General features: G+C 38.8%; 2 protein-coding genes across 8 annotated transcripts in view; both read left to right on the top strand.

The window, feature by feature from the left end:
• Positions 1 to 12,995, top strand: part of HAVCR2 (hepatitis A virus cellular receptor 2) — a 40,729-nt gene extending 27,734 nt beyond the window's left edge. For all 3 annotated transcript variants that reach the window (XM_082379148.1, XM_082379150.1, XM_082379149.1), the window contains 2 exons: positions 448 to 484; positions 2,153 to 12,995. In XM_082379148.1, the coding sequence (XP_082235274.1) occupies positions 448 to 484; positions 2,153 to 2,312 (197 nt within the window). In that variant the 3' untranslated portion in view covers positions 2,313 to 12,995. The remainder of the gene's footprint in view (positions 1 to 447; positions 485 to 2,152) is intronic.
• Positions 6,103 to 25,262, top strand: part of HAVCR1 (hepatitis A virus cellular receptor 1) — a 46,916-nt gene continuing 27,756 nt past the window's right edge. For 2 of the 5 annotated variants that reach the window (XM_082379126.1, XM_082379130.1), the window contains exons 1-2: positions 6,103 to 6,201; positions 24,483 to 24,540. In XM_082379126.1, the coding sequence (XP_082235252.1) occupies positions 6,190 to 6,201; positions 24,483 to 24,540 (70 nt within the window). In that variant the 5' untranslated portion in view covers positions 6,103 to 6,189. Of the gene's footprint in view, positions 6,202 to 13,098; positions 14,611 to 19,334; positions 22,125 to 24,482; positions 24,541 to 25,262 lie in introns of those variants that run through there. The other 3 variants (XM_082379127.1, XM_082379128.1, XM_082379129.1) reach the window with 3 other exon arrangements.

The raw sequence follows: 25,262 nt of genomic DNA, 5'->3' as shown, positions 1-25,262 counted from the left end.
ATTTGTCTTTGTCTGATTTACTTCACTCAGTATGATAATCTCTAGGTCCATCCATTTTGCTGCAATACTTTTCTTTCTATTACATCACAATTTGAAATTATTTTATTTTTCCCATTTACTTTTTTTTTCTTAAATGCCTCTCTCACTAGAAGACAAGTTTCATGATGTCAGGGCTCACAGTTCACCTTTGTGTCCCTGGTGCTTAGCATACTACCAGACACGTAGTGGGCACTCCCTACATTTGTTAAATATGAAAAATGCATCTTTATTACTTCTAGCATAGCTTATGTAATAAATCAAGACGCACATCAGTGGTTTGATTTAATTCAATCTAATAGGAAGACCAGATTTCCCTAAACAATCTTTGCTTCCAGTTAGCTCATTTTATTTATCTCATTTATTTTATGAAAGCATTTTAAATTGACTTTTCTTCGCCTTTTTACCTAGGGTATTCTGATAGCAAAGAGAAGATACACAATTTAAGGTAAGAATAATGCGTGCAGTAGTGGAAGGTGGGAATCTTGGATATTCCTACTCTAATCTGGGCTTTGATCTTTGCTCTTAGAAGTCCTGCCCTGAGACTTTGGGATCTAAATTTTTACTACTTCCTTTTTGCCTTAGGCCTAGATTTATGGAATGCAAATTTAACATGTTGCTTGGTTTTATTCTTGATCCCTAATCCCTCTAGTTTCTTTAGTCCTAAAGTTAAGGTACAGAATTTGTCTCCCATTGATAGGAAATGCTTATATATTTCTGATTAATGGGCTTTTTCAGTGAACTGACCCTTCAGCTGATTGAGTACTTACTACATCCAGGTTTTGGGTGGCCACTGCTTTACAGATGTGAGCAAGAAACTCAGAATCTACTCTCAGGGCTTTTACAACCCAGCCCAGCTCTTCTTAACTCTGATTGCCTATTAGAATCATCCAGGGCACTTAAACATACTATTGTCAACCCCAGAGCAAATAAATCAGAATCTTTGGGGATGAGGCCTAACCATAGGTATTGTTCTAAAAACTTTCAAGAAAAAAGTGATTCTGTCCACTGCATACTCTCTAAACCACTAATGATTTTAGACTAAATCTAGATAGTATAGTTATGAAGACAAAATAGTCTGCAGTAAAAAAGTCAAATAAGACCAAATAAAATATTTATTTATCAATGGCTTTATATTATCTGTGTCAGTATTCTTTATTAGAGCTGAAACTTGAAATGTGGTAATATCAATAGGTAATATTTACATGCAATAATTCATTCTTTATGAAATTATTTGGTTAATGTTCATCTCCACCTATAAATGTAAACTCCATAGAAAATTAGGAACTTGTCTGCCACATTAACAACTGTATCCCCTAGCACACACCTGACTCTTAGTATGCATTTAATATTTGAGGATTGAATGAATAAACATTCCTTACAGAAGCCCTGTGAGATAGAGTACTTATTCCCATTTTATAGCTGAGGACCCTGAGACACTAAGTTTACTAATATACATCCTCTAGGGGATTTTTGTGTTTTGTGCACTGTTGCATCTCTTGATGCATAGAACAGTATATAACACGTTAAATAGTTCTTGAAGGAATAAATGAAAAAAGCAAATCCAACTTACCCAAGATCATATGGATGGTAAGCAGCAGAGGCAGGATTCGAACTCAAGTCTCACTGGATCCATAACACATTCATTTCTTTTACTTTTTGAAATTGTTCAAGCCGACATAATAATTGAAATAATAGTGCAAGGAACAGTAGAACCCTTCACCTAAGCGTGTCATTTAATATTTTGTCACATTTGCTTTATCTGTTTCTCTATTTACATACACATTTTTTTTTTTCTGAACCATTTGTAAAGGTGTTTCAGACATCTTGACACTTCACCTAAACACTTCAGTCTGCACTTCCTCAGAATAAGGATATTCTCTTAGATAACACAATGCCATTTTTATACCTAAGGAAATTCAGATTAATTTGAGTTTGTGCAGTTATTCCCCAGACTATTTTCATTACTCTTTTATGTTTCCCCCGCCTAGTCAGGACCTGATCAAGGATCATATACTGCCTTGGTGGCTATCTCTTCAGCAAAGCCCATTCTCTTAACTCTATTCCATGTTGCCTGGGAAATGCTTAACTCAACTGCATCACTTTATTTCCACAGCCTCATCACTTTGGCCAGCCTCCCTCCCTCGGGGTCAGTGAATACAGCAGGAGAGGGGACGCATGCAGAGGAAAACATCTATATCATTGAGGAGAACGTATATGAAACGGAGGATCCATACGAGTATTACTGCTCCGTCAGCAGTGGGCAGCAGTCCTGACAACCCCTGGGCTGTTGTCTTTCAACGCCACCGGATTCACCACTTCCTTTTGGGGTTTGGTGTTATCTTCTTTGAAAACTATGAGATGGCTCACCTGACTGGTTTTAGAGGTTCTGTCCTTGGCCACCGAGCAGAGTTTTTCCATGTTCTAAAGATAAGTAGCTCACCCGAGGATTGAACTGGGACCAGCATTGTACTTAGACAGGCACAACATTACCTCTGTGTTCCCGCCACCCAACTCGGAGACTGCTAATCAGGGCATTAGAGCTCAAATGGGCTTTTATAGAGAGTAGGAATTCTTAATATGGGGTCTCTGGAATTCCAGATATTCAGTTATATGGTGTGTCCATGAAGCTCCTGAAAATACAGGGGAAATTATGTGCTGAGATACGTGCGTGTCTTTGTCGGTACAGGAAGTCTAAAGGGACCGCCGATGCTCAAAGAGCTCTGTGCACCGTAGCAGGTTAGGAAACTGTTGGGGTAGGAGTAGATGGTCTTGAAGGTTCCCTTTGAGTCTCAAGGTTTATGCTTCTTTGAATGCTGACTCTGTGACAGTATGTGCCAGTGCACAGCTCTCCTTGGCCTGTGTTAAGAAGACTTCCCAGCAAGGCCTGAGGTGTGGCAGGTGCTTCTGGAGAAAAAGGAAGTAAGCTCGGTGTGTGTTGACAGGTTTTGCTTAGGGTGCACTCAGAGGGAAAGATCTCTGACCAACTTCTCCATTCATGGAGAGAAGTGGAGCTGTGTTTTTCACAAAAGAAGAAGCAGTGACTGGGACACAAATTCTGTTTCGTGGTGGAAAGTAGGTAAAGGGCTCCAGCCATCTATATTTATCCATGTCAGATCCCCTGATGGAAACACAATGGTCCTTAAGCTTCAGTTCCAGGATGGTAGAGAGTAGGTCTATCTTGCCTATTTGCTTCCTCCCCAGTCTTGGCACAGCTCTGACACATACTACTGATAGAAATTTACTAAATATCTTTGGAGTGAAAAAATTAAGGAAGCAGAAAGGTAGATTTCTGGGAAGACTTTTCCATTGGAGAGCTCAGATAGAGCTTCACCTGTTGGGGAACTCGAAAATACTCCTAAGCTCCCGTTTCTGCTCTTGTCCAGCATCTGCTCTTCTCAGCATCCTCTCCCAGCTCAGGCCCTTGGAAGTGTGTTATTGTCTTTTTTCCCCTTTCTGCTGAATGAATCAACAATAGGGACCTGTCGCTGCCTGAAAACTGCCTTCCCCAGGTGATGACTGAGCTGCTACTGCGTTGCATGCAGGAGATGTTGGTCACCAAGGATGCGGGCAGCCTGTCTGTTACAGTGTTTGGGCTGCATCTGGGCGGTATTGGGAAGCACTGGCTTTCTACAGGGAGATTTGTAAGGGAGATCATTTTGCAAAGTTCCAGGCAGTAGCTTTTAAACAAGGTGAAAAATTAAGTGTTTTAAATTTATGAAATTCTAGAGGGAAGGGACCACAGAAAACATATGGACCAGATCAATGATTCCCCCACAAAAGGGATTCTTATTCTGCAAAAATCTTTACACAAGGATATGTATACAAGGACGATCATTGCAATGGTGTTTGTGAGAGATGTTTTCCATCAGTTGGGGAATAATTGGTTATTGTGGTATGTCAACACACTGGCACAAGTAAAAAAAATTAGGTGGTTTCATCATTGAGCTGTTTTGCTAATTCAACAAATATTAAGTGCTTACTCTGTGCCAAGTTCTCTGGTGCTGGGATCATAGAGAAAGAGCAAATAGACACATCCCTGACCCCATAGAACTTCTGATTGATCTGACAGGAAGGATGATTTCATTCATTCATTCATTCATTCATTCTTTCAGTGAACATTTTTTGTCACCCACTTTGTGCCAGACACTGTTTTAGTTCCTAGAAATATAGCAGTGAAGGAAACAGGCAAGATCCCGACTCTCACAGACCTTGTGTTACTTGTCAAAGGAGAAATCTATATTGCTAAGTCAAAAGAAAAAAAATGTTCTAGAATAGTATATATAGTTAATGCTAATTTTTTTTTTTTGCCTTTAAATAATCTGGAAGAATATTCCCAAAATAATATGGTTATTCCACAAGGGCAAATAGTCAAAAGATAGAGTTTCACTTTTTGCTTTTATGTGCTTCTGTAATTTGAATTATTTTATCCATTTTTTGTAATAAAAAAAATAGATTTAAATACTGTAGCAATGTTTTCCTGTCCACCCTCCTCCTCACAGAAAGAAATGAAGACTTGGATAAGTTAAGTTCAAGGTCAAGGTGGGCAGTAGAGTGTGCCAGCACTGTAGACATGTCTAGAGTGTTCCAGCAGAGATTGGAACCCTGGTTTTCAGGGTAGGAGCCACTCTACATCAATTATTTGTAATACGGAAGATGGCAGAAAAGGTAACAAACTATCAAGCTACCCCGAAGGGTCTGGGCGATGACAAGTGGTCACTGAATTAAAAACAATGTAAATAGATTGAATGTGTGGTTTGCTCTTAGAAGTGCTTAGGATTTTTCTTCCAGAGCTCTGCCATAGAGACCCACAGTACAGGAAGAGGCTCCCTGATGTCTTCAGACTGAAAAACTAAGGTCTTACCATGTTTTAACTGCCTATCACTTCTAGTGTTAGAATTCCCCAGGCAGACATTCTAAGTGGTTTAACCTGTCATTAATTTATTTGGGGGCATCCCCTCATGCCTAGTCCCATATAAATTTAATTCTCATTTAAGTTTGAATTAAAAAAAAAACTGAATACAAATTAGTTTTGTGTCCAGATTTCTACTGAGAAGGTCTTTCTCGAGGTAAGTAGAGATGCCCTTAGTGCTGTAATTTTTAAGATTTTTGTCATCCTTTTCTGGGGCTCAGTTGGGAAATGGGAAAAAGGAGAGGGGCAGCTGGAACACTTGGTTGGAGGGTTTTCAAGCTTCAGGAGGGCTCAGATTTTGGCCTATTTTCAGTGGAAAACCTACGCAATGGAGCAATATGAGTCAGAAATGTGAGTTTCAGGATTCTAGATGCTCTAATATCTTTTTTTTCAGTTGTATTGACTGTAATTATAAAGGTCATTCCAAGTCACTCTTTTATTAGTAGTTTTCTTTTGTAAATTCTTGGTCAAACTCCTTCTGCTTATGGTGTGACTCTTTTTCCAGAGAAAGCAGTGATGTTTAAAAAAAAAAAAAGTTATTTAAGCTATTCAGGTGTGGTGGTGGCACCGGGACATCTGTTTAAATACCCACATTATTTTAATATAATTGTTTTGTGGGTGGGTCACCTTTGGAAAATATTTTATTATAGCTTTATAGTCTATACTTAACAACCTGCTTCATGATAAGTTGACATGTCCTTTGTAATTTCTACATTTTGAAATTGTACTTTTTCATGCATTTTACACCTAGTTCGTGTAAAATAGAAATATTTCATGCTCCAATGCAGTGTTATCTTCTTTTGGTCAGTTCTGAAATATCCATATATCTATATCGAATCTGTTTTAAATTTTATTACCCAGTTTTACTTGCCATTCCTCTTCACTTGCATGCAGAATTTAGTTCTTGTTCTGGAAACCCTTAAGTAAAAAGTAACAACTGTAAAAATATAGGTGAAGGTTGTTATACTAATAATGTAGATTTTTGATTCATTTCTTTATCCCAAAGTTCACCACAAGATCTTAGCAAAAATCTCTTGACCTTAATCTGAGGGCTGAAGCAAGGAGCCAGTGGTGAGGGGCTTTGAAAGCTGCCAGCTGCCCAGGCCTCAGTGAAGTCCTCAGAGGGGTGGCGCCTTTCCTGTTCTCTCCAGCAAGCCTCCTACTCCAACAAAAATTCCTGGTAGCTAAGCAGCAGCCAGACAGCTTCTAACCACCACGGAAGAAAGGAGTTTTCTGAATAGATGGAATTTCAGGTGAGAACTAAGGAATATGACATTTAGTTATCCTAGCTGCCTTATTTCAAGCAAATGTGTTTACAAGGAACTCTGGGCGGGCAAGCTAACTTGGAGCCAATTACTTTACAGTACGTTGAGACTCTGAGTAAGAATCTCTAAGCAGAAAATACATCTTGTTGGAGTGCTTGTTTCCCTTTTTTTTTTTTTTAGGTTTTTATTTTGAAATAATTTGAGATTTGCCAAAAAATTGCAATGATAGTACAAAGAGTTCCTGTTTTCAGCAGTTTTTACAGTTAACAGCTTATATAACCATGGTACCATTTGTCAAAACTAAGATCTTAACATTGGCACATGACTATTAACTAAACTACAAATTTTGCTTGGATTCCTACTACTGGCTTTTAAAATTTTAAATTAAGTGCTTTTTGAACAATAGAGTAGAGTTTAAATTAAAGGTGAAAGTCCCTATTCCCTGTCCTCTCTATCAAAATTTCTCCCCAGTCCTACTCCACAGGAACAATCCTTCTAAGCCAGCACTGTCCAGTAGAAATACAGTGTTGTTGTTGTTGTTTTTCATTTTAAGTCTTCACAATCCAGTGAGTATTTTCCATTTAGAGCACATCTCCATTCTGACTAGTCACATTTTAAGTGCTCAATAGCCGCATGTGGCTATTGGCTCTAGAATTAGCAAAGTTCTGGGCCATTCTCTATTTTCTCTCTCATATACACACACACACACACACACACACACACACACAGTAACCTAATTTTTTCCACTGCTTATAGAGAAGACCATCGCTCCATGTCAGAATGGGACAACAGCCTTTACTTAGATAGGTATGTAGTATTAAGTAGAACAAATGTGCATAACCTATTAAATCACTTCCGCATGCATAGATGTTTAGTTGGTTTTTTTTTTTTTCCCCATTTCAAATAAGGCTGCAAGGAACATACTTTATTCGGAAACCTATGTGCATCTGTGTACTTCCAACGTATATGATTCTGAATATGGAAATGCTGTGTCAAAGGATGTGATTGTATTTGAAGCATCATGACAATAGAACAGTAGTATATTTTTGAACAAATATACCAGTCAGTGTATTACTAAATGCATATTATCTTTCTCAAGGCAGTCATTTTAGAAAGCAATTTATTTCAACACTGTTCCTTTCACTCAAAGTAATTTGTATTTGGTTTTTGAAATTTGACTTAAGAATCAGTTTAAGCTAAAATAACTAGGCCTAGTGACTCTCGTAGGCCTTACTCCTTTGTAGTCACAGTTAATATTTATTCACTCATTTATTTCCTCCCTCCCTACTCCCCTCCCTCCATTCCATCCATCCAGTTCCACTTTTGCTTTCCTAATAGTTTGTTCTCCTCACACAGCAGCCTAAGTATTTTCTTTTTCTTTTTTAAAACTCATCAACCAGGTTCAATTACGCTGTTATTTAAAACTTTTCAACAGCTTCACCAGGGCCTGGATTTCTTCTGACCTCACCAACCCCTCCTTTTTTTTTGTTTCATCCACACTGGTTTCCTTTCTGCTTCTAGAACAGACCAAGTCCTTTCTGGTTCCAGCACCTTTTTCAGTGAACTTGTGTCCCTCTGTTTAGAATGCTTCTTTCAGACTGTTTGCAGAGCTGCCTCTTTCTCATCTTTGAGTTTCCAGCTTAAATATCATCTAAGAGCTTTCCCTGAACATCCTATCAAAAGTGCCAACCTGCCCACCTCTATTCCAGTTTATTCCCTACATAGTTTGTTTGAATCTGAAATTCTAATTGTTTACATTTTTGTGATTTGTCTCCCCCAACCCTCAACTGGAAAGTAACTGTCACTTATCTTATATCTTAAGGACCTAGTGCAAAGCCTGACCTGTAGTGGGTGCCAAATAAATATTTGTAGATGGATTGAATGAATGAATGTATGCCTGCTGTACTGCAGACTCAAGCCACAGTACAGGCACCACAGATACTACAAAGATTTGTTTTTCCTTTAAGGAAGTCAGAGCCCATCAGGACAGCATGATGGCCAAGCAAATGATTATAATAAAAGGCAATAAGCATTGGCAGACCTGCATACTAGATTCTGAGTGATGCAGAAAAGCAGTTTTTGGTGATTTTTTTTTCTTTTTCCTGAAAATACTAATCCTTGTCTTTACCACTTCTTTAATTTAGCTCTATAAAATTCCAGCTGACTCTCATTGAATAAGGGTAGCCTGGCACATAGCAGATGCTCAATAAATATTAATTGGGTGAATGAATTAAGTGATACAGGTGACATGGATTCCAACAGCAGACCTCCAAAAAACATATAGTGACCCGATGTATTTTCTACTTTGTAGAAAAACATGTGTTTTGCAGTGTAAGCCCTTGTATATTTATTAAAGCATTATTTTATAATCGTTCATCTTTCTGGAGGCTTGGTGATGTCTGAATGTTGCTTTAGGCAACTTAAATTGCTTTCTTTTCTGTCTATCTGGGATAAAGAAAAGGATGGTTGTAATTAGGCTGTGAAAAACACGTTACACGAATGTAAAAGACTTCCACTTTTGTAAGAACCTGCAGTTTTGGGACGTGTTTTTTGTTTTCTTTAGTTAAAACACTTTACGTGTATTCTATAAGCAGTGCATTGGTACATTCTTGTTGTAAAATGCTCAAATGATACATAAATGTATAGCCTTCAACTGAAAGTCCCCCTTGCCTCAGCATGCTTCCCTACCAGAGAGGACACTCTGAATAGTCTGATCCGTATCCACATACATCTTTCCTGTGACATTTCCATACAGGTACATATGCATATACATGCATTGTCATTCTGTCGCAGTGTTTCACAAAAATGGGTTCCCATGAAATGGATTTCCCATGAAATAGAATTGTTTTTTTCACTTACTATTTCTTGGAAATAGTTCCATGGGAGTGTCCCAATAAAATGTCGACATTCTTTATCAACATAGATAGTTAACAAGCAGAGGGTTCTGTCAACACTGTGTTAAGTCCCAATGCTCACCACCAACAGGGTGCCTTGACAAAGGTTTTGACAGAGCTCAGCATACATTTTGAATAATTGCTCCTAGCACAGGAGTTCAACTGGTGCCCAAATCATGCAGTGGTCCTGGTTTGGGAGACTGCTGAGTCCTTTAGAAAATTCCCCTAACCCTATCTGATAAAAACCCAATGCTATTATGTTTTTTTGATTCATCCATCTTCCCTAAAACGGATGTAGAGGAAATGGCTCACAATCATGTGTTATTGCAGCAAGGCACACTGGCTAAAACTGAAAGTTTTCATCCCAAAACAAATCTGTTGTCAGTGTTTTTAAGTAGAAAGCATTGTTTTGGTTTTGGGAAGGAAGAGAAAGGACCCATCATCTCATAAGTTCTTGGGGAGACGTTCTGCTTTACACAAGGCAGTGCCCTCTAGCTGTGTGAGCAGGAGCTCAGCTCACATTCCATTTGCTGACATCCTCGTCACTCACAACTTCAAAACCCGAAGCATCAATGGACATGGTATTAATATCTGATATACAATTTATATCATGGTATATAAATTGTATTGGGGCACAGTGTAGCTCGACTCTATTCTTTTTTTAAAATTGAAGTATAGTTGATTTACAATATTGTGTTTCAGGTGTACAGCAAAGTGATTCAGTATATATATATTATATATGTGTGTGTGTGTGTATTTCAGATTATTTTCCATTATAGGTTATTACAAGATAATGAATCTAGTTTCCTGTGCTGTACAGTAAATCCTTGTTGCTTATCTATTTTATATATAGTAGTGTGTATCTGTTAATCCGATACTCCTAATTTATCCCCTCACTTTCCCCTTTGGTAACCCTAAATTTGTTTTCTATGATGACTTCATTCTTACTGAAGGTGGTGACTTGTTTTCCTAAACTTTCAAGGGTAGAGACTCTGGGTTTGCTTTGTCTACTTAGAATGTTCCACTGCTTAGTATGGTGTGCTCAATAAATATTTGGTGAAATAATGTTTGTTGAGGGAGAAGAACCTGGCTTTCACTTCTGCATCTGCCCCGAGTGACTTCTAAGGGTCCTCTTCTCTATTCCTCTCTTTGGTCCTCAGTTTATTCACATATAAATCAAGGGGTTTGGCTCCAGGTAGTTAAAGGTCCCTACATGTATAAACAGTCTCAAAGTCCATATGACTTTTCAGGCCTAGAGTCCGACCCCAAATTAAGACCTGTATTGAATCTTTTGAAAACATCCTACATCAAAAATAATAAAAATACCTAGGAATAAAACTGCCTAAGGAGGTGAAAGACCTTGGAAAACTACTGAAGATGACACAGATGGAAAGTTATACTGTGTTCTTGGATTGGAAGAATTAATATTGTTAAAATGATCATACTACCCAATGCAATCTACAGATTCAATACAATTCCTACCAAAATACCAATGGCATCTTTCAAAGAACTAGAAACAATTTAAAAATTTATATGGAAATATGAAAGACCCCAAATTGCCAAAGCAGTCTTGAGAAAGAAGAATAGAGGTGGAGGAATCACACTCCCTGACTTCAGACTATGCTACAAAGCTACAGTAATCAAAACACTATGGTACTGGCTCAAAAATAGACACATAGATCAATGGAAGAGAATAGAGAGCCCAGAAATAAATCCACACACTTATGGTCAATTAATCTATGACAAAGGAGGTAAGAATATACAATGGTGAAAAGACAGTCTTTGTTAAGTGGTGCTGGGAAAACTGGACAGCTACATGTCAAAGAATGAAATTAGAACATTCTTTAATACCACATACAAAAATAAACTCAAAATGGGTTAAAGACCTCAATGTAAGACCGGAAACCATAAAACTCCCAGAGGAACACATGGGCAGAACACTATTTGACATAAAACGTAGCAATATTTTCTTGCATCTGCTCCTAAGGCAACAGAAATAAAAGCAAAAATAAACAAATGGGAACTAATTAAACTTAAAAGCTTTTGCACAGCAAAGGAAACCATTACAAAACAAAAAGACAACATAGTGAATGGGAGAAAATATTTGCAAATGATATGACCAATAAGGGGTTAATATCCAAAATATATAAACTCATACAACTCAACATCAAAAAAACCAACAACTGTATTAAAAAATGGGCAGAAGACCTGAATAGACATTTTTCCAAAGAGGACATGCAGTTGGCCAATAGGCACATGAAGAGATGTTCAACATTGCTTATCATCAGGGAAATGCAAGTCAAAACCACAATGAGGTATCACCTCACACCTGTCAGAATGGCTATCATCAAAAAGAACAACAACAACAAAAAATGTTGGTGAGGATGTGGAGAAAAGAGAACCCTCATACACTGTTGGTGGGAATGTAAATTGGTGCAGCCTCTGCGGAAAACAGTATGGAGGTTTCTAAAAAATTAAAAATAGAACTACCATATGACCCAGCAATTCCACTCCTTAGTATAAATCTGAAAAAAAAACCAAAATCAATAATTCAAAAAGATACATGCACTGCCATATTCATAGCAACATTATTTACAGTTGCCAAGATATGGAAACAACCTAAGTGTCCATCAGCAGATGAATGGATAAAGAAGATATGGGGTGTGTGTGTGTGTGTATATATATATATATATATATACACACACACACACACACACACACACACACACACAATGGAATACTACTCAGACATAAAAAATAATAAAATTTTGCCATTTGCAACAACATGGATGGACTTGGAGGGTATTATCCTAAGTGAAATAGGCCAGACAGAGAAAGACAAATACTGTATGATATCACTTATATATGGAATCTAAAAAATAAAACAGACTAGTCAATATAACCAAAAAGGAACCAGACTCACAAATATAGAGAACAAACTAGTAGTTACCAGTGGAGAGAGGGAAAGGGGGAGGGGCAATATAGGGGCAGGAGATTAAGAGGTATAAACTATTAGGTATAAAATAAGCTACAAGGATATATTGTACAACACGGGGAATGTAGCCAATATTTTATAAGGACTCTAAGTGGATTATAACCTTTAAAAATTGTGAATCACTGCATTGTACACCTGTAACATATAATATTGTACATCAAATATACTTCAATAAAAAATAAAAGCAGCCTAGCAGAGAACAAATACTATTCCAGCTCACTAAGATCTCCCAGTAATCTATTTAGTAAGTGGATCAAATCCAGCAAAAAGACTGACAGACTGGAGAAGCTTGACTTTTAAAGATACTTCCCAACATTCTTATGTAAAGGTGTGGCAAAGAGATAAGGAATAGAATTCCATCTTATCCATAAAGAGAAAAGAGAAGGAATCAGTGACAGACCACCAGAGGAGCTGGAAAACTACCTCCTAACTCACTGGTAAGTAAATCCTCTGGAAACTTATGCTGAAGAGAAAACTGGAACTTTGCCGCTTGAACTTTCTCCGTATTATATGGGGTCTTAGGACAATGATGACTGAGCCAATAGAAATTGGGGTAATTCATATAAAATAGATTTGGGTTTCTTGGGAGATAGGTTCTCATTTAAATGGAATCATGGACTTACACATCGGAATTGTTTAAGCTTTTCCTGGGCAACATCATTGGGGGGAGCAGAGGGGAAAAAGAAACCTCAGCAGAATGAATTGGTACCTTTGGAGGAAGGCATACTTATTGAGGCTCTCTTGAAAGCTGTGTGGGGAATTCCCTGGCGGTCTAGTGGGTAGGACTCCGAGCTTCCACTGCAGGGGGCATGGAGTCGATCCCTTGTCAGGGAACTAAGATCCTGCATGCCACGTGGCAGGGCCAAAAAAAAAGAAAGAAAAAGAAAAAGAAAGCTGTGTGACTTAAGAGTCAATGCATCCATTTGCTGAGCCTCTCATCTGTTAGATGGGTGTTATACAATATCGTGGAAATGGGAGTATGTGTGTCTAGAGCATAGCTATAGTAGCAGTTTTGTTCATCGACGTCTGTGATTTGTACATTTAAAATATGTGTAAAGTGTGAAGGAGGAGCCTAGTATTGGCTTCTGACTTTTGCAGATTTGGTAGTATTCTTGTATGTGTTAGAAACTTGATCTTGCAAAGATTAGCAAGTACAAAAGTTTGACTTGGTTGGAGTTTTGTGAGGCTTGGCATAGAAGGGTGTGGCCAGTTTGGGGAGTTGGGCAGCTTTTAGAGTTTGGAATTTGGCCTTGGGAAACCATTGAATGCTTTAAGGTGGGGAAGATAATTGATTGGATTATTTAGACACTGGAGAAGGTTTAAAAAATAGCTATCCTCAGATGTGGGTCCTCCCCCATAGCCGGCAGCTGCAGGTAGCTGGAGATCGTGGGCTTCTTGGGCTGGTCTTGCTTTTATGACCCCTACATCCAGTGGCAGCTGAGTGCTTCCAAGTGGTCATGCTTGAGTCCCTAGTCCGATGTGCTATCCCTGGTCATGTCAAAGCAGAATTCCCTAATTGGACTATGAATTCTGTCCCTCTATTGCTCCACACATTTTACCTCTCCCAAATCAATACTTCTTCCACTGAGTCATCTCCAGATAATATAAACATGCTGTTAGTTTTATCATCTTAAGAAAACTTTCTCTTGACCCTACTTCCAAACTTCCCCTTCCTTATTATTATTATTATTATTTTTTTTTGGATGCAAAACTCCTTGAAAGAGTTCCCTGTCTTCAATTTTTAATTCTCTTTTGACTTTCACATTCCATTAAACCTTTTTCCTGAGATGTAACATACATAGGGAAGGTGAACAATCATTCAACTACTCTTCACCGAAACTGCTTTTATCAAGGTCATTAATGATTTCCATGTTGCTCTGTCCTATAGGCAAATCTCATCCCTTGCCTTTGCAGCATTTGATTCATGATCATTGCCTCTTTGTTAATGCATTTGCTTTACTTGACTGCACAAGGATCCCATTTACTTTTTACCTTTCCTCCTGCTTCCTTGGTTTGCTTCTGTGTGTGTGTTGGTGCCTCTTCCACCTCCACCTTTTGCAGAAGGCCCCAGGACCTAGTCCCTAAGCCGAGGGCATTCCCTGAGCATCAACTCTGGTTCGTGGCTTTAAAATCCCATTTCTGTGCCGATGACTCTCAAATATGTACCTTGAGCCCAGACCCCTCTCCTGAACTCTAACAGTCTCCACTTGGGTGTCTAAGACATCTCAAACTCAACATGTCCAAAATCCACAACGTTTCCTTCCAAACTGTGTTACACACAGCTTCCCTTGTCTCAGCTGGTGGCACCTCCAGTCTTTCCAGTTGCTCGGGCCAAAATCGCTTGCAGTCATCTTTAGGCTGCTACTCCACACCCTGCAGGAAATCCTGCTGTTTTGAAACATCCAGAGCCTGAGCTGCTCTCCCCTCCTCTCTCCTGAAATACTACAGTAGCCTCCTGACAGGTTCTCATGCTTCTCAGCCTAGCAGCCCCAGCATTCCTTCTCAAAGGTGAGCCTGACCCCATCACTCCTCTGTGCCTGCACTGGGGCTCCTTTTCCTGTGGAGTAAGCAGCTGGAAATTCATGTTTGCTGCCTGAGCCTATGCCTCAACTGGGATGTATCCTTCGAAGGGTCACAAAATTGACTCTAGAGAGTAGCGATTGATGGAGGTTGAACAGCTCAAATGAAAAAACCAAAAAATCCATTGTGCTGTTTGGGAGCCTTTAGGACATAGTGGGGGCTCTCGTGGGAGATGGGCTTGTCAGAAAATCCAATCCTATGGAATTGTACAGTTATTTCACATCTCAGAGCCTTGGTTCTGTGTCCCTATCTTGGCTCTTGCTCATCATTTCCTCCACTTAAAACACCCTCTGCCCCTTCCCCATTCTCCAGCTGTGAAGCTCACATGTCACTTTTTAAAGAGATTTCCTCCCATTCCTCCCTCTCACCCCCTTAGTCAGTGAACGGTCTCTCCCTGTGCCTTTGTGCTTCCATAATTTATTCAGTCGATACCTATTGGGTTCCTAAAAGGTTTTCAGGGATAGAGCAGAGAATGAAAGGGGGAGGCCTGCCTTGAAGGGGTTTATGGTCTAGTGTTGAGTGCTGTCCAACACAGTAGCCATGTTTGGCTATTTAAACTTAAAGGTAAATCAAGTTAAATGGAAAAAAAATTAATTCCTTAGTTGTACTGGCCACATTACAAGTGCTTGCACGACACCCATATAGAATAACTCCAGCATCACAGACAGTTCTATTGGATATCACTGTACAAGAGGAAAGAGAGATGGATCTCACACGCACACACACACACACACACACACATACATACATACACACGTGTACACAATATATATCACAGGAGACAAGGTAATAAATGTAGAGAACTGAGACAGACAGTGACTGGTTGGCTACTTTAGATAGAGGGACCAGGGGAATGTCTGCGAAAGTGACACTTAAGCAGGGATCAGAATGAAGGGAAGAAATCCGAAAATGATGGGGTGAAGGAATGGGGATCTAGGCAGAAGCACTGGTAGGGAAAAAGTCCTAAAGTAAGGATACATTTGAAGGAAACCCATGTGGCTGCAGCCCTGTGGTCAGGGAGAGAGTGGTAGAAGAAATCTGAGAGGTTGGCAGGGGCCAGATCACTGGGGCTTTGTAAATCTGGGTAAGGAGTTAGATTTTTTTTTTTTTCCTGAAAGAAACATAGGAGGGTTGTAAGTTGAGGAGTGACACAGTCTGATTATATATTTATCGTTTACATCATTCTTCTCAATTTTGTTAGTTGCTTACTTACCTGTGTCTCTGCCTGATTGCACAATTCTGGATTTTTTTCATCCTTGGTGTGTTGAATCATGCCCTGTTAGCCTCAGTATATTAATAATAAGTGTGGTATAATTGAATTAAATTAGAAAATTTTTATCACTGATCTACTGGGCTTTGGCCAAGTCTGAGAGTGTAACAAAATCAGCCATAAAATGTTTTGTCTCCCAAATAAGTAAGGCATGGCCTATTTGTGCATGAGGCATTTCAGAATTTTTCCCCCTGCCCTTTGGTGGTGATTGAAGTGGGGTCAGTAATGTCCCCTCCAAGTGTATAAAAGCAGAGAACAAGATGAAAGCAGGTATCCAGAAATATGCTTATTCCTTGGGAGAACACCTCTTGTTACCTAGTTGAATTCAAGTGCATGGCATCGTAAAGCTAGGAAGGCTATTAAAGACATATGGTCATACCTCTTGGCTTTATGGAAGAGGTGATTTTCAGCAAATAGTTCAGGGGACAGCCTGTGTGAAGGCCCAGCGACAGGAGGGGGCTTGTGTACAAGTAGGTGGAGGAAGGTCTAAGGCAGGGGCCTCCTCCAACCAAGGCCTTCTTCAGAGACTGAAGCACCCCCAGGCAGGGCTGGTGCAGGGGCAAGCTGGAGAGGGCACGCTCTAAGGTGAAAGTGTGGCCACGTGTTGCCATCTCATTTTATTTCACAAAAAACAAAAAGCTGAGTTCTCACGTGAGCTCTCTGGATTTTTAAATTTTGGCTATTAATTAAGAAATAAAATTTTAAACACTGTGTACGAAATACTTCTGCAGGCCAGATATAGTCTTTGGGCCTCCAGTTTACAGCATCAGGCTTTAGGCCTCTTCTGAGTTCAGAGGCTGCTAGAGAGCAGGGTTCACATTTCTGGGCAGTACAGGACCCATGACCACAGGATGCCAAGGCCATCAACAGCTTCTCCAGGAAGCCTGTCACGAGCTGCAAGAAGCCTAGAAGCGGAGCACCAGTGCCTCCCTGAGAGGAAATTAATGAATCTTTAGACCAGAAGGAGAGTTAATGAAACACTAGCCAGGCTTATACTTGTTTGTATGGTTTAATGATTAAGAGCAAAAGTCAGAAGACCTCATCTGGAATCTAGGCTCATTTAACCTCTGGAAGCCTCAGCTTCCTCTTCCATGAATGGGGTTAATAACAGCACCTGCCTAAGGGGTTCTGTGAGGATTAAATTCATGTGAGCGCTTGACACAGAGGCTGCTACACAGTAAATTCTCCAAAAACCTTAGCTAGTATCAATGCATATTTAAGTTTAGTTTTTTAAGTTCTCCCACAGCCCTTTTGCTCATAATGAAAAGTCTCTGAGGGAGATAGAGCAAGTATTTTTAGTGCTATTTTCCAAAGGAAGAAATCAAGGCTTGGAGGAACTCCATAACTCACAGGGATACCCAGCTTTGTAAGTGGCAGAGCTGGGATCTGAACCCAAGTCTAGTCCAGACTCTGCTTCCTGAAACAGTCTCCTGATATCACTCAGTAAGATGTGGTCTGCGACATTGCATCCTGTAGCATGAATGGTGAGGTATAATGATTTGCATTTTTGCTTAATTCTTGTGTCATCTAAAGAATGTCGCTCCCCACCTGGCTCTACAATAATTGAGTCAGTAGCCACTACAGTCGCTGACCTTCAACACACCCTGAAAGGACTCCGGGGCAGAGATCAGGAATGAGGCACTCTGTGCTCTGTGGAGACTGGCAGAACAGGCCTTCAGATAGGTATCTTTAAGAGAAAATTTTATGAATCCAAATTCTTTTTCATCTTTCCGACCTTAGAAAAGCACTAAAATCATTAACTGAGATAGCTATTCCTTGTGACTAGCAACCTTCTACCGAGACGTGTGCTTGACTGCACGGCTCCAAAATCACAAACATGCCGACCTCCCCTCCCCCCCAACGCCACGTCTTTGGAGCAGTTCCTCAGAGCTCTCTGAGAGGCTTGTCTCCTGGTCCTCATTAAGTCACCAAATAAAACAGAAACTCAGACAGGCACATTGTGCATTTTTATTTCAGTTGACAGTTTTGAGGACCATGAAGGGATGCAGAGCAGACTTCTCTCCTTTGCCTGAACTTAGGATCCGGAGCCCTTGGTACCAGCAGGCCCCATTGCCCTGTGTCTGTCTGCCTCCCCAGCGTTTCCAGATGAATTTGAGTAGGCCTTTCTGGTTCTCAGACCTCCTGATAATCGGTTGATGATCCTGAGTTTTATTTGGTGGTCTATAATAAGTACCTGCCCCTAACTGTCCCCACCCCCACCCAGTTGAAAGATATTGGAGGACTTTGGTTGAAAGAGACTGGAGCAGTCTGTACTGGGTGATTAGGTGGGAAGCTGGCCTAAGGTCTTTCCTAAAGTAGGGGCTTCAGAATGTCAGCCTACATCTTTAAGGAATTCTGACTCTAAGGGAACAAGTCCTTCTAGCAGAAGCTTGCATTTCTCTCCCTGTGCCTCGAGATGTAAATGTTCTACCAGGGCTCTCAGGATCTATTATCTTATCTAGACCATCTCCAATTCCTGAAACTGAGAAAGAAGGGGGAAAGACTTTTTTTAAATTCCAGCAAGTAAACAACTTATTCCAACTGGTATTTTAAAACTAGTGAGTTTTATATTGTAATAACTGATTTGTGACTAAGTTTTTAAGATGAAGCTACATGTCTGTGTGTGCCTTATAGATATGATAGGTCTCTACCTCTGGAGAGTATTACCAAAATTAATTTGTAAATGAGCTCTATTTAATTGACTTAAAGGAAATTAAGTGCTTATATAAATTCTTAGAAATATAAAATAAACTAGCCCAGATGAATTTTAGGTTCATGTGAACTGGGAAATATTCAGTATTAAATTAATATTTGGTATAAAATTTAGACCTTGTTGGTTTAATTAATATAGACATGTCTTTAGAGCCATCAACATAAATATAATACTTTTATTGTACCTAGATTTACTAGAATAAGTTCTTATTATCTGTCAGCAAGAAAAATAACTTGGTATGATGTAAATTTTTATAAGTCTATTAAATGTAAATGAGATAAGAACATTTAGGTAAACTCTTTAGAAATAATTATGTTTTAGGAATGTCTACTTGAAAACAGTCTCTCTAGATATTTGGTAACTTGAAACTTTAGAATTTTGCTAAATTAAGTTAAGTGATGGAAATTTATTAAATATCGATGTCCTTCCCAAATAAAATAAGGTAACTGGAACTTTAATTACTGAATATAGGCATCATTTTGCAGAGAAATTAAAGATATTTAGGACTATTAATAAACACATTTGGCGCCACATATATTTGGAGACATTTTCTTTAAGAAATCACATGTTTTTTAGAAATTATAAGTAGTATTTAAAGTTTGCCAATCTATAGAATGCTAATGTAAAAGACAGTTCATAATTGCTTGCTTCTTGGTTTTCACTAGAAATTAAGGTTTTTAAAAGTTGAGAATTCTAATTAATATATGTAATTAGACTACTAAGTTAACATGGAAAACATCTTTGTATGCAAGAAAAAAGAAGGTATAAGAAATAGAAATGCATTTTGTTAAGGAAAAAGAAAATAATTTTGTCCTAATGCTAGTTATTTCTAAATGGGAAAGAAGAGACAAATTAATATGGGTATAGAAAATTTTAGAAGGTTTGAGAGAAAAAATAGAAACTTTAGAAGGAAATTTTTTGTGTGGTCAGAACTAAGATTAGAATAAATTTAATTGAGCAAATGAATTTCAGTATTAAAGGTAAAATGGTACAAAACCTGAATTTGTATTTTTCTGTATGAAGAGGGGAGTGTTTTCTTAGAATATTGATCTGCTTTTTATAACAGATTGTAAATTTTCTTTATGTTTTAAGTAATTTGTTATAACTTTCTGTATTTGCCTTTGAAATCTTTTATTGTCTCTTGGTTAAGTGAGTAAGTATTGTTTCACAGTGACCTATGATGCCAAGTGTTTTAAAGTCTTTTGATATTTTTGGCAAACTTCCCAAAGATCACATTCTAATTGAAGTTTATTTGACCTCTAGCTAACTTTGAGGTTTTCCAAAAGGCCCTGGAATACCTCAAGGGAATTGTTTTCTCTTCTTAACAAAGAGAGAAATATTAAACTAATTAGGCTTATTTGGTATGTTAAATTACATGGGAAGCATTTCAAATGAATTGTGATAAACATTCTTAGGCTATACTTTAGGGGGAAAATGTTATTAATATAGATATTCCAGAAATTATTGGAATTCCTAAAAACCTGGTATGTCTTAGTAAAATGTTATCAGTCATAACTCTGATTATTATCTTAAAATGTTATGAAACAAGTTTCTTTCCCAATTACATCACAATCAGATCTTTCTTTTTTTAACTTTTTATTTTATATCAGAGTATAGCCAATTAACAATGTTGTGGTAGTTTCAGGGGCACAGCAAAGCAACTCAACCATACATATACATGTATCCATTCTCCCCCAAACTCCCCTCCAGGCTGCCACATAACATTGAACAGAGTTCCTTGTGCTATACAGTAGGTCCTTGTTGGTTATCCTTTTTAAATATAGCAGTGTGTACATGTCAATCCCAAACTCCCTAACTATCCCTTCCCTCCACCCTTCTCCCGGGTAACCATAAGTTTGTTCTCTAAGTCTGAGTTTGTTTCTGTTTTGTATATACTTTCATTTGTATCTTTTCTTTTTAGATTTGCATATAAGCGATATCATATGATATTTCTCTTTCTCTGTCTGACTTACCTCACTCAGTATGACAATCTCTAGGTCCATCCATGTTGCTGCAAATGGCACTATTTCATTCTTTTTAATGGCTGAGCAATATTCCATTGTATATATGTACCACATCTTCTTTATCCATTCCTCTGTCAATGGACATTTAGGTTGCTTCCATATCTTGACTATTGTAAACAGTGCTGCAATGAACATTGGGGGTGCATGTATCCTTTCGGACCATGTTTTTCTCCGGATATATGCCCAGGAGTGGGATTGTAGGGTCATATGGTAGTTCTATTTTTAGTTTTTTAAGGAACCTCCATACTGTTCTGCATGGTGGCTGTACCAATTTACATTCCCACCAACAGTGTAGGAGGGTTCCCGGCTCTCCACACCCTCTCCAGCATTTATTGTTTGTGGATTTTTTGATGATAGCCATTGTGACTGGTGTGAGGTGATATCTCATTGTAGTTTTTGCAATCAGATCTTTAACCATGTCTTTTAAAATCTTTGTCATTCATAGACAGTTATTGTTTGATTCTGATGCCTTTGCAAAAATGCTTCATCTTAAAGAAAATTCATAGAAAGAACTTTTGACAAGCACAGCTTGTAAAACTCTTCATAAAACTGTTAACAAAAGATCAAAAATTAGTTACATAGGACTGAGTGAACTGATCAATGTGGTTATAATTTTTATAATTTTTTTTCTGAAATATTACTGCCTTTTAATCTGTTTTCCAGATATAAGGAAACCTTTCCCTTTAAGCTAATTATGACTTACAGTAATTTGGTAAATGATACCTTTGTAAGCAGAACTGAAACATTTATCTTTTCTTTCTACCTGATCCCTCCAAAACTGTAAACCCTTATGTTACTAGCAACCTTATCAAGTGAATAAGGGAGGCCACCTCCTGACAGATGCAGGAATCTGAAGATATTTTGGGACCTTGAGAAGAGAGGAATTCACCCAAATCTGTAGATACTGTAGGTGGGATCTGATGGCAAGCCCTTGGGATAGCTTTTCTGGCCTTGAGAAGCCTTTTAAAAATTCAATCTGAGATTCTTTATAAAAAGTTCCAGCAAAGCCAATTTTAAAAAAGAGCCCGTATGATCAGTTACACTTATGTAAATAATCAGGCCAAGTTTATTGAAACCAGACTTATTTTTGCCAAGAAATTACTCTTAATTTGGCTATATTTGATAGAAATCAGGGTAATTTTAGAGAGAAAAATTATGTTTCAGTGGATATTAAATTCTAGTGCTGTTAATTGAGGTCTGTATTTACTGCCTAAGACTCACTTACCAGCTAGCCCCCTGTTGTTACGTTACATTATTGTAAAGTTTAACTGAATTATTAAAAGGACACTCTAAGTTTGTTTCTGAAGCTTATCACAGTAATCTATCTTTGGATGAAGATCAGATGCCCCATGAACTATAACCGGAAGATTATGCATATTGGACAAGGCATCATTTAAAGGCTTATCTCCAACCTAGATGGAAGGACCCTTATCAGGTACTCTTAACTAGCTCACGCACAGAAAGACTGAAGGAAATTGACTTTTGGATTCATATTTTCCACTTAGAAAGGGCCCCTGCATTGGACTGGCCTATAGAGAGAACTGCTGACCTCAAACTCACCTTAAAACAATGCTCAAACCGAGGAGAAACTGCACTCACACCAAGACAAGAAGAAGACAACATCAGAAGTAGATGGCTATTCCTAGATGCCAGACCTGACCCTTATGATTATTTATCATGTTTTCAATATAATAATTACATTAGAAAATAATATCATACAATTAAAATTATAGAAACATGATTATAATTATATAATATAATTCTGTATAATAACTTCTTGGACTTTTGCATAAATCCATGTTTTTCTATCATGGGCATAAATCCTACACAGAGTTTAGAAATTAATCCAATTGTTGGGTTTATGGTCAATTACCTACATCCAGTACTTCTGGGTTACCTTGGTGAATTTCTCCTCTCCAAGGCTCTAATTGGATGACCCTTAGGAAATTTATTTTAGAAGAAAGAAGTTATAGTTCTGTTTGAGCTACTATTGATATTACTAGATGGGACCCTCTCACTTGGCCGATCAATGATACTTGCTCTGACCATGGCTATACATATGAATTTTCTTTTAAAGTTACTCAAGCTCAATAAGAACAAGCTAAATTTCAGTCAAAGAATATAACTTCTGATTTATTAGGAGGGACCCTCCTTCAGTTATGGGGTGGATTTATATGACTACCATATCATATGATATTTGACTATTTAAGTCATTTAAGTTTAAAAGCTCCCTTATATTGGGAACAGTTAAACTAAGGATAATCAGCCTAATAATACTAGGAAATTAGGCTGGGTGCCTTATGAACAATACCAATATTTCATTACTTTAAAGATAGCGATTGGTACAGGAGAGACTGAGTCAGATGAGCTGGGAATATACTGGACCACACCTAATGGAAGCTCTTGGCTTAAATATTTACTTATGACCCTATAAATGCTACTAGCTATATTATTTGTATTCTGCTTATTTTACAAGATTGTTGTTTCTTGCATTACCAAACGTGTGACTTAGCCTCTGATAAAAATGATGACTAGGCAACTTGAAATGATTGACACACATATATATATATTTCTTTATGAACTCAAGATTGTAATAGTGTAACTCTCGATATGGGAAGAAGCAACAAGAGGGAATCTTTGCCTGGACCATAACAGACTAGTAAGACAGGTGGTCCAGAGACTTTTAGCTACTATTAGCAGTGCCTAGTTCAATAATAGCAAACTGAGGATCAACAGAATCCTGGCCTGACTGAAGAAAGAGTATTCTTAGCACCGTGGGATAAAATGGTCCTGAATTGCCTCCCAAATAATGATTGAATTTATAACCATGAGGGGACACTGCCAGCTAAACAGTGTCACTCTCCATCTGGTTCTATAAGTGTTAAGTCACTAGCCACTGTAGTCACTGATGTTCAATATACCCTGAAAGGAGTTCAGGGAAGAGATCAGGAATGGCACTCTGTGCTCTGGGAAAACTGGTTGAACAGGCCTTCAGCTAGTTAGATATTTTCAGGAGAAAATTTTATGAATCCAAATTTCTTTCATCTTCCCGTACTTAGAAAAGCACTAGTCATTAACTGAGATATCTGTTCCTTGTGACCAGCGGCGACCTTCTGCCGAGATGTGTGCCTGATTGTACTTCTCCAAAATCATATATATGCTTATCTCTCCACTTCTGTCTCTTGGGAGAGGTTCCTCAGAACTCTCTGAAAGGCAGTTTCCTGGGCCAAATATAGTCCTCAGTAAGTCCCCAAAGAAAACTGAAACTCACAACTCTCGTGTTGTGCGTTTTTATATCAGTGGGCACTTGACAATTTGACTGAGGCTGGGGACTAGCCATTGTGGCCACAGAGCAGGAAGGAAGTCCCCTGCCCTCGCCAGAAGGCCAGTTGACTCTCATCTTCAAGGCAAAGGGTAAGTGCACCTGCCATGGGAAGTCTGGTCTTTGCTCTGGTGTCCTTGGTTAAGCCGGCCTCTGGTTTCCTTCCTGTTTGCTCCCTTATCTCCTCTGTCAGCACCTGGAGTCAGTTTGGACTCTAAGTATAGGAAAGGAGCTGGGGAAGACGGGACTGCTTCAGAGGACACCTTTGCCTTTCTGTTGGAAGGGGCAGAGCCTTCAGTCACCTGGAGCTAACAGATCTGAAGCCTTTGCATGGTCTTGTTTCCAGCAGGTAGTCTTATGTGATTCCCCCCATCAGGGTGAAAGGAGAAGTTGCAATCTGAGAATTAAGACTCGTTCTGATACCATCTGGTTTGGAGGCGCACCAACCAGCGTGCTGTCTCTTTCCTTCAGGGCGATACCATCATGCATCTGTGGGTAGCCATCCTGGGCCTCATACTCCTTCTGACAGGTAAGTGAATAGGTGGGCTGTTCTTTGGAAGCGCCGGGGATAGGGGAGTGTGTGTGGGGGGGTGTGAGTGTGGGGGGGAGGGTAGATGTTCTTGGGCTTTGTTGGAAGGTAATGGGGTCAACTAGTGAGCAAAGAACCAGGCTGACACCTTAAACCAAAGAAATTGCATAAATGCTAAGAATTACAGAATCTTTGGGTAGGTGAACAAGGCCCGATGCAGTACAGGATGACATATGCTGCCATTTGTGTTGAAACCAAAAAAAGGAGTAGGTAGATGGTTGTGTATGCATGAACTACTCAAGTGTATGTAGGAAAGAGTTACAGTTGTTATCACGGTGTGGAAGGGGACGGGAAGAAGAAAAGGGGATAGGGTGGGAAGGAGACGAGTGCTTTATTGTACCATTTTGTGCCTTTTGATTTTTTTAACCATGTGCAACTATTTCTTTTAAAAAGAAAATATTTTAACTTTCCTGGCGGTCTAGTGATTAAGATTCCATGATTGCAAAGCAGGGGCCGAGGGTTTGATCCCTGGTTGGGGAACTAAGATCTCACATGCCTCCCGGTGTGGCCAAAAAAAATTTTAAAAAGAAAAATATGTTAATTCAAAACATTCTGTGAGATAGGGGAAAATTTTAGAAATAGACATATCCTAAGTTTTAAAAACAATCTCTAGAGGTGGGAATGTGAGGAAAGTACATTTTTAAATTATACTTCTAAATCTT

This window comes from Balaenoptera borealis, assembly GCF_965194805.1.
Source record: "Balaenoptera borealis genome assembly, chromosome: 2".
Classification (NCBI taxonomy): Eukaryota; Metazoa; Chordata; class Mammalia; order Artiodactyla; family Balaenopteridae; genus Balaenoptera; species Balaenoptera borealis.
This window is presented reverse-complemented; position numbering and strand designations above follow the sequence as displayed.